Here is a 12,863-nt window from a genome sequence, read left to right as displayed (position 1 = left end):
ACTATTAGAACGAACCAGAGTTTTCTTTTAATGTTTCTTCTATTATTATGTTGAATCTTCTGTATGTTTTTGTTTTTTATGTTTTTTGATATTGTTTGTATTTCTGATGTTTGTTGTTTGTTGTCTCGAAGTTTGTTATATTTTGTGAAACTTAATAAATATCATTAAAAAAGAAAAAATAATAATAATAAAAAATAAAATCAACACACCCACCTGCGTAATTGTGATAGGGTTAGGACTGATTGCCCACCAGAACTGCTAATTTGCGTGCAACCTGAAGAGGAAAAGCAACAGCTGGGTGCAGCTTAAGTGCCATCTCCTTGCCCCACTTGATGCATACCCCACAGGCCAAGTGCCTCTCCTTGCTCTCTGCTTGGAGGTTCCACAAGTGTTAACAGCTGCAATACAGCTGCCAATTCCTAGAGCGGAAGGGAAGGTCGGTGAGAGGGGAGTTTCTGCTTCCCCGTTTCCTAGCTCTGCCTCTGTTACTGGAGAAGAGAAATGTAGGTGAAATCAGAGAAGTCAGTGAGCCCAGGCTAAGGAGCACAGAACCATCAGCTCTTTTATGGAACACCAACAGCCTGAGAGAAGCTTTGGAACAGCCTCACACCCACCAAGGGTAGGGAAAATAGGGAAGCCCAGGCTCCATCAGATAATATTTTGTGTCAACATTTCCCTTGCAGGAAAGGTGGTATATAAGTGCAATGAAGAAACAACAGATTAAGGAGGCCAGAGCAGCAGATGTGGGGGGGGGGGGGAGATAAGGTGAGGGAGGGGGAGATTCAGTACCCCCCTTCTACATGCACCTTCAACTCTGCTCCCTCCTTTGTATGCAGACAGTGCAGACATATGAAAAGAAATCTGTTTGTTCCCACCATGTCTAAACAAGGATATGTGATTCAGAGCTCTGTCGTTGTGATATCACGCATCACTGTCAGCATTTGCAAAAGGATCCTCAGTCCTCTGTGAGGTTTTTTCCATAGCAATGGTTTTAAAAAACATGTATATTGGGGAATATTTTCCATAAATACATAAAGCATACAGAAGTTTATCCACTATGAACATTATAAATAGCTCAGAGCCCTATTAACAATGCAGCACAACAAAAGCAGTTAAGATAATAGTTACTCACAAGTTTGCTGGGAAGAATTAACACTCCCACAGGTACCGGGACTTCAAATGTAGCCAGTGAATCAAAAGCATTTCAGTGCAGGAATCTGCAGCTGTCCCATATGGGAGTCGAACATGCAACCTTTGTGTTATCAGCACCATACTCTAATGCTGTTTTTAATAGGGTTACTTATCAAACTGGTTTTCAATATTTATATTTATATTTATTGCATGTTTTCAATGGTATCTGTTTAATTTATGCTGTGAACTGCCTTGGGTCCTGAAAGAGTTCCGTTTGTTTACTCTGACCTTTCTTAGACGCTGCACACTGGACATTTTGAGAAGTATCAGCTCTCTTTTATACTGGATATGTTCTGGTCTTTGGGTGGCCAAAATTAGGTCATATAGTTGTAGCTCAACCCACTAGGCATCTGGTTCATGGTATTTTATAGGTAATTACATTTGGCTTTATGATATCAGAATGTCCTCACAATGAGCAAAACAAAATAAGAATTTTTTTCCTTCCAGTAGCACCTTAAAGACCAACTAAGTTAGTTCTTGGTATGAGCTTTCGTGTGCATGCACACTTCTTCAGATACACACTTCTTCAGTGTATCTGAAGAAGTGTGCATGCACACGAAAGCTCATACCAAGAACTAACTTAGTTGGTCTTTAAGGTGCTACTGGAAGGAAAAAAAAAATTATTTTGTTTTGACTATGGCAGACCAACACGGCTACCTATCTGTAACTCACAATGAGCATCAGTCATGGACAATCAGCACACTTTGTGTGGAAGTACTTCACAAATATGATGCATTAAAATGCAGAAGTGAAATCCTAATTTTTCTAAAAATCACAGAGCATGAAGTTTAAGTCTCAGCAAACTAAAGAAAGTTATTTTTCTTTAGAATATCACAGCAGTAGGGTATAAAGGGACAAGCTGGTGTTCCCACCTAACTCGTAATAATTTTTATCATACCTATTTTTGTATATTCTGGATCTTACTTATATCTTCAATGCAGGATTAATAGAATCATAGAACTGTAGAGTTGGAAGGGATCCTGAGGGTCATCTAGTCCGAACCCCTCTGCAACGCAGGAATCTTTCACCCAAGGTAGGGCTTGAACCCACAACCCTGAGATCAAAGAGTCTCCTACTGTACTGACTGAGTTATACTGCAGCTTCAGCTCCTGTCAGCCCCAGCCAGGCCAAGGGTCAAGGCTGATGGGAGATGTAGTCCTGTGGCATTTAGAGGCCCACAGGTTCCCCACCAATGCTCTGCATTGCTATGCACTCAAGCAAGTGACGTTATCCCAGTGCAAGGAAACATTCTGGCCAGGCCAATTTTTATCCCATAACATGTTGTCACGAGCCATTATTCCACCTGGGTGTCGCCTGGGGTTGGGGGGTCTCCACCTGGGCACACAAAGGGAATAGGAAGGAAGGAGGAAAGTAACAAGCTAGCCATGTATTTTTTAAAAAAAATCATGGTGGCCATTGTGAGTGTTGCAATATCACAAAAAGTGCTTTTTCAGGGTGAGATCATGGCATGGGTAACGTGACTCGCCCAGGAATGCAGCATGGAAGACACGCAGCCCAGTTATTGACCTGAAAAAGTTGGGTAGTATTCTATAGCCACAGTTGCATAGGAGCTTTTAATATATGTTTCTTCACAGAACCAACCAGAACTGGGTTTTTTTCCTGGATGCTTTACAACTTTACCTTTGACAACAAAGTACTTTTTGCTCACAGAGTAAAAACATGGAGTCTTCCATGTTCAAACTCCCCGGCACTACAGTTTCCTGGCTATTTTCTCTTTATAAGGTATGCTACCACTTCTGCGAATGCAAACAGCTAATTAAAGTTTACTTCCTACTTTTCTTTATGAAAACCTCAAGGCAAGGAAAATGTAAATAAAAGGAAATAGAGCTCCTTTGAAAGACAAGAACCATGTCCCTTGGGCACAGAAAATCTACTGCCTTGAGCTGTCATCATAATGTATTGGGTCCTGTTTAAACGTACAGATGATACAAACAGCAGAATTCTGTTGCAAGGCTTCTGTTGCAGAAAACATTGACTTAGCTCTGCGGCTGGCAATATGTCAGTTAGTACATAACTGACCATGTCCAATGGAGATTTTTTTAAAAAACAGGTGTAAATGTTTAGACCAGTACTTGTATCTTGATAAAAGCATTGTGGGCGCCAGCACAAACTGGCTGCCATGGGCAGCAACAACAGAAGAAGTGATGGCATTCCACATTAGAGAGTACTCTCACAAAAACAACATTGTGGCTATTAGGCACAAATTGGTAGCCACGGGACATGGAAAAGGAAGAACATAAAAGCAAAAAAACTTTTTTTAAAAAAATCCACAATTTCCCTTGGGATCTTTCCCAAAACACCAGCCCAAGTGCAAGATCTGGAAGAAAATGTGGTGGTTCCTTCTCAGATCTGCTATACATAAAGAATGAGTATTGAAGTAACAATGAATGAATAATAAAACAATGGATGCATTAATATATCCATGCATTAATGCTTCATCCAAATTGCATCATTTCTGGAAAGATTTCTAAAGTTCAGAATGGAAAGAGCAGTAAAAGGGCTGAAGCTGAGAAGGTCTGTGTCTGAGTCAGTGCCTGAAAGGGAACTCCCTAAGGACCTAATGGACGACACAATGAATTTCATAATGGAAGGTAGGTGGAATATACATCTGTGAAATAAATACAATACATATCTTTTTAGTTGTGGACAATAGTTCAAGTGATGGAGGTTATTATGTATCATTTGGTGTTTGTTAAGATTTGTAATGATTTTAGCATACACACTTTGACAAAGCTCTATGAAGTATTCAGAGATGATTCTCTGTTTGTATGTAGTTGTTTTATCTTTGTTTTAAATAAGATTAAGAGGAAAAAAAGCAGTTGATCAATTGATGAGTATGGAAATGGAGATAAGTTTAAAATCTGAATTTATAGTGCAGTCCTGCGTAAGGGGTAAATGTGCCCAGAATTGCAGTCTAAACCGCAAACCCACTTATGCACATTTACCTGGGAGCTATTGAACTCAGTTTGGCTTGCTTCTGAGTATTCATGTAGTGTGTCAATACTGTACAAGTTTTTTTGACGCGGGTGGCGCTGTGGGTTAAACCACAGAGCCTAGGACTTGCTGATCAGAAGGTTGGTGGTTCGAATCCCCGCGACAGGGTGAGATCCCGTTCCTCGGTCCCTGCTCCTGCCAACCTAGCAGTTCAAAAGCACGTCAAAGTGCAAGTAAATAAATAGCGGGAAGGTAAACGGCGTTTCCGTGCACTGCTTAGTCCTGCTGACCACATGACCCAGAAGCTGTACGCCGGCTCCCTTGGCCAATAAAGCAAGATGAGCGGCGCAACCCCAGAGTCGGTCACAACTGGACCTAATGGTTAGGGGACCCTTTACCTTTACTGTATGAGTTTATTTTTTTAATATACAAATAAATTATAAAAAAATAATATTTTTAGAAAACACTGCTCCTGGCTCCTTTTAAAATCCAAGTACTATAATCCAACTGGCAGAATTTAAAGGAACATGAAGCCCAATTCATATGGCATGTTTTCCCAAAGATACAGTGAAAAGGGAGTTGAATTAGTCAGTTTAAGCTAGAAGGAACAAAAAGAGAAGTGCTTACTTGGCCAGAAAATGAATTGAAAAGATCTTTAAGAGACTTGCATTCCAAGACCATGCAGAGTTAGTTGTGCATTAGCCCGCTGGTTTCAACAGGAATAACAAAGGCCTCAATAAATATGTGTTGGGATATGTACTTTAGCATTATAGATCATGTTTGGCTGGGTGAGTTATGTGGAACTGGAAACCTCCAGATGTTGTTGGACTAAATATTCTAACATCCCTGTATACTGGCAATGTTGGCTGTGGTTGACTGGAGTTGGAGTCTTCTAACATCTTGAGGGCCAAAAGTTCCCACCACATTTCTTTTATATGATAAATGTGTTGAATGTTAAATTGTAAAATCCATTAAAAATTTATAAATACAGTATATATAAAGTTCCCCACCACTGGCTTAAATAATGAACTTCCACAGTAACAATTCCATTTGCTGTAGAGTCAGGAAGGAAAATGGTACCTGTTGAATCTTTGCCTGAAATGCAGATTTCAAAAAGCATAGGATTGGTCCTCCCCCCCAAAACACAGGATTCTCAAAATTTAAAAACTTAACTAACTTAACTTGCTTTCTGCTCTTTTGAACAGAAGATACAATGATTTCAGATTGCTGCAACAAAGGGAGCTTGCAATCTCTGTGGCTTTAAAATATAAACATGATGTTGAAATTCAGCAAGTTAATCACTTCCAATCTTGGTTACTCCATTCATTTGAGTTTGCAAATGTATGAATAGAGAGCATTATTGTTTTGAAACACTACAATGAAAGGGAGCCCCCAGCCCTTCCGGTTTTATCTGAGATTTTATATCCATTTGTTTTTACTTCTATCATTCATGCCCCACATGTAAGCCCTTTCAAGTCCTATGCACATGAAGGTCGTCATAGAATTACTGAGGAGCAGGGCTGTGCCCCTGCTCTGCCCCAGGGATAGCCACATATTGGCACAGATGTCTATGGGAAGGGGGCCTATGTGTGAGTGACTGCTTGCGTGTAGCCTTCAACACTATCAGAATTTGATTACAGAGTCCCAGTCATGAGGAAGCCTTTATACAAGAAGCTACTCATGTAAAGCTTCCCTTCAAATGTTCATGCCAATATTCGGATGTTCAGGACACATGCCTAACGCTAGGACATGGGCAACCATGCAGCCAGTCACAGTAAGATAACCCCTTAATGAATACTATTTGTGAAGGTAGCTATGGAAGATTCTGAAATTAAGATTAGAAATTAAGTGTTTCTCTAGAAATCTATGGAGACTGTAGTCCTTAGCAGGTAGGACAGAGGAGGCCACAGAGTGAGAGCCTCCTGTTTGGCTAGCATGCTACCGTGCATGCTGCGTCTTTCAGAATGAAAGGAAAGGTGCTGAGATACACTCAGGCCCGCAGTGTGGCTTGAACAAGAGACATCAGACCTTCTTTCCTCCAAAATGATTCTGCCAGAGGAACATGGAGGACCCAATCTCTGACAAGCAAGCTGCCAAATATTTTTAATTGCAGGAACTTTTCCCAAGGTCACTCTCATTTCCTATGATGCCAAGCTGCCTGGGCATGCTCAGAGGCCTCTAGTTTCTGGAATGCTGACTATGTAATCAGTGTGCAATTCATTTGTACTTCATAATGTCTGGATTTTTCAGTAATTAGTTCAGGAAAATTATGGAACAGAACCAATGGATTCCTCCTACCCCTGGTTTCAGCAAAACCAGGTACCATAGAATGTACCACATTATCTATTTTTCATTATCTTACTATATTACTTTATTTTTCTTCTTTTCCAAATGCACAAACAGAGGATGTGTGTGTACAAACATACCGTTCTGACGCCATTCTCAAAGGCCTGGCGCGTTAAAGAAGCAGGTCCATCAACTGTCTTCCCATCATCATCGGGGCCCCAGCTAGCACTGTAGATGTGTATGTGCTGGGGATTGAGGCTAAGTGATTTTGCTTCTACCATGTCTGTAACATCACCATCTAGCATCCGTACTCCTTGAAAAGAAAAATGGCAAATTGTATGACAATGGACATACTGAAGCACATTGGTGGGGGGGAAATGGTTGGTGTTTTTAACTGACTCAAACATACTTTGGGCCAAAAAGCTTTGTTACTGTTCGTATTTCATGTTCTGCTTGACAATGTGTTTTTTTATTTTATTAATAAACAAAATAAACCAAAGATAAATAGCATTTGAGCATTTTTATGCTCAAATGAAGTCTTTGGATTACTTGTTTTCACAGGATTCTATCTATTTAATGTTTTTTAAATGGCCATTTTCAAACAAAACACATTTTAAAAAAAATAAAAAAGGGTTTTTCCAGAAAGTAATGGTGTGGAAACAAATTATAATACATTTTTAATTGGCCTCAGTTCACGATGAACATGCCAATCATCCATCTGAAAGGAAGGATAAGTGGGGTGAGGAAGCCAGCATACGGTGCCCCTAAGTTCCTTTGAGCTGCTTGCTAAAGAGACTGTTCAAGGGAAGGGGAGAGCTGCTGTTTACCTGAGTCCTGGATCACTAGAATGCCTTCTGCTGAAATCTCCCTGCTGATATGGAAGGTGATCTCCTGTTGCTGGCAGAGTCTACAGCACTTCCCTCTAGGTAACTACCGTTACCTCCACCATTTCACCCCACTGCCATTCAAATCCCACTTGGAGAGCTAAACCAGGTAGTGTGGAATTATTTCTGTGTCAGAACCTGGAAAACTCTCTTGATGGTGACAGAAATGGTATATTCTCAATCTCAGGAGGGCACACTCAGGCCTTGGCACAAAGACCATTGGTGGTGAAAGAAGCAGGAATAGTAGGGGCAGTGAGAAGCAGGCCCGCTGAGTTCCACCTCATGGTGTGAGGTTTTGTTTCCTCTTATGTACATGAATCTTATGTATGTGTACATAGGGCTAAGTCCAGATTCTCTATTTCTCTCTCCTCTCTCTTTCATTTCATATTGGTGCCCTGCTTTTCCTTGCAAAACGAAGCCCAAAGCAACTAACAACAACATTCCAAAGCAAATGTGATTAATATCAAAATATGAAAAATTCTATAACAATAAAAATTTACTATATATATATATATATATATATATATATATATATATATATATATATATTTGGGGGGGAGGTCTCTCTGCAATGTCTCCCCATGGCCTGCCTCACTGTCACCAAGGTGGTGCTGGTGTTTCCCCCTCTTCCTCCACCGGACAGAGGGCAAGCAGTGCCCACGACACCATTGTTTGCTACTGCCACTCTCCCTCCACACCCTAGGCAGGTGGGTGATGATGAGCCACCACAGCAGCTGCCACCCAGAGGAAGGGAGAAAGCAAGTGAACAGCACTTAGCTGCCATTGCCGCTCACTAGGACTGGAGCAGCAGCTACCACTTGCTTCCTTACCCTCCATCTATGGGCAGACATTACTGTTCACTCGCCTGCTTGGGCAGGCTAGTTAATATCACCAGCTGCTGGCTGTAGTATAGGCGACACTGTTGGTGGCATGGCACAGCACAGGGGAAAGAAGGCAGGAAGGGTGGAACCAATCCTTCCAAGCAGCCCAAGGCTAGGGGGCTGCCCCACAATGACAACTCCTGACACCAGCCTTGTGTGTATGCAAGTGTGAGGATGTTTGTTCTGTTTGCTGTCTGTTTCCTTTCATGTATCTGTGTCTATTGTTCACAGACCCTATCCATGTTTACTCAGAAGTAAGTCCCGCTATGTTCAAGCCTAACTATGCCTAACTGAGCTTGATTCATTCTTAGCTTGATTCATTCTTGAAGCATAGATAGATATAAGGTGAATTCCACTGAGGCCTTTATTTGAGTGATGTCACCTGATGAAGTGTGTTCAGAAAAGAAGTGGCCTATGGTGTGGTATGTTTTGCTGGTATTGTATTACATTGTGTTGTTATTATTGTACGCCACCCTGGGATTGCCAGTTTAGAATAGTGTTAGATATATATATATATATACTATATGGGAAAGTTTTTTACCATATGGTTTCTTGACCTTATTTATTATTGATACAACTATTTATTAAACTTGTTAGCCACTTGCTACACAAAAGGTTTCCAACCAACTAACCACATATTTAACCACCTATTTCTTCTTTTATGCCTCCCTCCAAAAAGCGATGTGGAGAAGAGTCTCAGTTGCAGATTCACATCAGGAGAGGCATTCCATGTTTATTAACAAACACATGGCTCTTCGCAGCCTCTTCATTACACTCTGTGTAATGTCTTCACTCCATAGCAAAACTAATCAGTAACCAAGGATAAATTAACAGCAACCAATAATTCAAGAACAGACCTCTCTGTATTGCTGCAATTTAGCATACACTTCAGAAATGGGCACCTCTTCCACATTTATATATACCCACAGAATTCCAGTTTCTTTATCTTTGAGGCATTTACTTATTTTCTAAATATATCCCTTGCCTTTTTATCTATAAAGGGGATGTAAGACTGCTCACAATACTTAAAATGCAATACAATAAATCACATAAGAGTAATCACTATATCAAAGGCGTAAACTAAAGCATCAGCCGAAGAACGGAAGTGCCAGACCACCCAGCCATTATCTGGCTCATATGCTTGCCTAAACAGCCCTGACACCTAAAAGCAGGCAGGGAAGGAGTTAGGGATGGCTCCTGGAGCAACACAGTCCAAAGACTTTGGACAGTGATGGGACACAGAGCAAAACCCTAGCCTAGGAACTTAGCAGGCAGGTGGAGGATGGCATTTGACACTGGAGATACTGCACACTGCCAGGAGATTGTTTACATAGAGAAGCTGACGGGGAGGCTTGGAGAACCATAAAGGTAAAGGGTAAAGGTACCCCTGCCCGTACGGGCCAGTCTTGACAGACTCTGGGGTTGTGCGCCCATCTCACTTAAGAGGCCGGGGGCCAGCGCTGTCCGGAGACACTTCCGGGTCACATGGCCAGCGTGACATCGCTGCTCTGGCGAGCCAGAGCCGCACACGGAAACGCCGTTTACCTTCCCGCTGGTAAGCGGTCCCTATTTATCTACTTGCACCCGGAGGTGCTTTCGAACTGCTAGGTTGGCAGGCGCTGGGACCGAGCAGCGGGAGCGCACCCCGCCGCAGGGATTCGAACCGCCGACCTTTCGATCGGCAAGTCCTAGGTGCTGAGGCTTTAACCCACAGCGCCACCTGCGTCCCTTGGAGAACCATACATGAATCCAATTCATTGCTTATATAAAACGTGCCTTCATTCAAAGAGTGGCATCATATTTGGATCTAATATGAGCTGAGGACTCTCAATATTGTTTTCTAAAATGCAGTTTCTATTATTCTGCCAGAGCAGAGATTCAACTTAAACCAGACAGCATACCATGTCTCGACAACCTGCAAGTTATAAATGTTTCTATTTATAAACCAAATTAGCATCTTTTAATTATAAAACATAACAGCTTTGTTCCCATCTTTGCTATGAATTAACTTGAGTGTTTATTCAGTTCTTAACCCAAGCCTGGCTGTTCTATTGAAAAAGTCTCCCCCCCCCCTTCTAATTGATTCGAAACAAAACTGCTCATGCTTTGCGAGGTCACACTTGTCCAAATACTGATCTCACTGTGAAATTTACTTTATGAAAAAGAACAAACATTAATTCAGGTCGCAATCCTTTTACTTTTATCTTAAGGACGTAAATAATCAGAGCAAGCAAGTTATGAATATAGGAAGCTGCCCGCTGCTGCGTCACACCATTGGTCTGCACTGTCTGGTCTGGCAGCGGCAGGCCAAGGACCCAAGAAAAGTTCCTTCCAAGCATTCAGCCTAGAAAAGCTTTAAGTGGAGATGCAGGAAAACGATGCTGGCATTATTTAACTGGATTGCCTGGCACAATCCTGTTGGTCTTTTCAGCACAAGGTGAAGACTTTTCTGTTCACTTGGGCCTTTTAAATAACACATAAGCCTCTTACTTTAAGTTTTATATTGTGTTTTGTGTTTTGAATTAATATGTTATAGTGTTATTGCGCTGTACATTTTCTCTCTCTCCTTTGTGAGCTTCCTGGAGATCTCCAGTTATGGGCTGTTATATAAACAGAGTAAATAAAATAACTGTAGCCTCTGAAAATAGTTTATTAATTACTATTTTTTAAGGTGCTAAAAGATTCTTCATTGAATATTTCAAATAGTTATACCCTGACGGACAATCTCCAACATACTGTTTGTTTTTCCAATAACAGACCATTCTTCAAAACATTTTGGGTTTCTGGTAACAGGAAAATCTTAATTGTCTATCAGCCAGTTAAGCTTGAGACAGTGAAATCTGGTTCTGGCAACATCAAGCACAAGTTTGTTCACAGGTTTTAACAGATTATTGTTATTCATAAAATGGGTTGTATTCAACATTTGTCATACCTACTGAAATTTATAGATTTAAGTAACGTAGGTCTATTAATTTCAATGGGTCTACTCAATGTAGAACTTAGCTAGGTAACAACAATGCTATTTTCTTCCTTCAGTATTAGCTGAAATACTAAGATTAAAGTGGCATTATTGAGCCGAATAATGAAAGGGGGGGAAAAACACCTGAAAATGTTGAAATAAAGAATTTCACTTAAAATTACTGACTTTAAGCCAAGAACAGTAGGCTGGTACTATAAATTGCAGAGGATGTGCAGCTACTACAAAAAAGAACAAGTCTGTATATCCTATTCCCCTATAACATAAAAAACTCATGAAGATGCGATTCCATGCTCCTGTTTCACTTCATTGACTGTTGCTTATGAAACTGAGGAAGCATAGGGTGTGATAACAACTTGCAACACAATGTTGTATCCTTGGGAATTATAGGAGGAGAAACAGGATCACTATTTTTAATGGCAGCCGGGCATGTCCCATAACATTGACTTTTAGACTTAAGAAACAGAAATCATAGAATCATAGAGTTGGAAGAGACCACAAGGGCCATCGAGTCCAACCCCCTTGTAACTATCTGGATAGACTATCTAAATTTGTTCACCATAACTCAGGAATTGTCCTCTAACTGAGATTCAGCCTAGCAAATAACAAATAATTTAAATTCCACTGTAACTTCAGAAACAGCAACAAAGCAACAATCTAGCTGTTAAAACATTTGGATGGACTAGGGCTGTAAAAAACAACACAGGCAAACATTAATCCAGTTCTCATGTACGTGATGCTAAGCCAAACCATTACTTAGCCATGTGTGGATGGTATGGCAGCAGAAAGATCAAAGGCGGAGTAGCTCCATCCTCCATTCAGGGAAACTGGACATATGCTCATTCGTGCTAAGCCATAGGTAGGTCGGTTTAGTATGTGTGGATTGAACCCATGTACTAGCGGAAACTGCCTCACTGGGCCATGTCAACAATCCATCTAGCCAAAGAACTAATTTCCAACAATAGTTGGTAGCATATAATGATATATTATAACAACATATATTATAACAACATTATCATAGGTTTTGCATTTGAGATGTGCTTATAGAAACAGTGCCCCTGACCAAGCATAGCCCATCCCATTTGGCCACCTGTGCCCCCACCATGGCCGCCACTGCACCCCACCTCTCATCGAACGTGGTGGGAGCCGGAGGGCTCCTCAAAACTTTGCCGCTCGGTTTCTCTCCCCACCCTCTGCCTGGGGGGAGAGTGGAGTGGCAACATGGGGCAAAGGAATGCCTTGGCTCCTGCTGAACTTGGCAGGATCTGGGGCACTCCTCAAAGCTTTGCCGCTTGGCTTCTCCATCTGGGGGCAGGGAAATGAGCAGCAACGCCACATATCGGAACACACCCCGCACTGACAGTAGAAGCAGTGGAGCTGGCACAGCGCCACCTCTCGCACTTCCGCTGCCTGAGGTGGGTGCTTGACCCTGCCTCATGGCCCCATCCAAAATACACCTTGAACAAATCTCATGTCTAGCCAGGGACGTCATGTCCCATTTCACCACTTGAGATGAAACAGGAAGTGCTGCTCTGCCACTGCTGCCTGCACCGCCCTCTCCACCACCTCCACTGACAGCATCGGCACTGATTCCAGGTGAGTCTTTTCACACACCGCTAAATCTCACCCAAAATTGGTGGGGCAGGTGGGGTGCCGCCTTGAGGGCTTCCACTGCCTGAGGCAGCAGCC

The 12,863-nt window shown here is 41.8% G+C and overlaps 1 protein-coding gene across 4 annotated transcripts in view; it reads right to left on the bottom strand.

Moving 5' to 3' along the window:
* Nucleotides 1-12,863, bottom strand: part of PCSK5 (proprotein convertase subtilisin/kexin type 5) — a 161,271-nt gene that overhangs the window by 64,734 nt on the left and 83,674 nt on the right. For all 4 annotated transcript variants that reach the window (XM_079996045.1, XM_079996047.1, XM_079996048.1 and 1 more), the window contains exon 7: nucleotides 6,573-6,745. In XM_079996045.1, the coding sequence (XP_079852171.1) occupies nucleotides 6,573-6,745 (173 nt within the window). The remainder of the gene's footprint in view (nucleotides 1-6,572; nucleotides 6,746-12,863) is intronic.

The sequence above is a fragment of the Podarcis cretensis genome, assembly GCF_951804945.1.
Source record: "Podarcis cretensis genome assembly, chromosome: 11".
Taxonomy (NCBI): domain Eukaryota; kingdom Metazoa; phylum Chordata; class Lepidosauria; order Squamata; family Lacertidae; genus Podarcis; species Podarcis cretensis.
The sequence above is the reverse complement of the archived record's forward strand: the minus strand, read 5'-3'. Positions and strand labels throughout refer to the sequence as shown.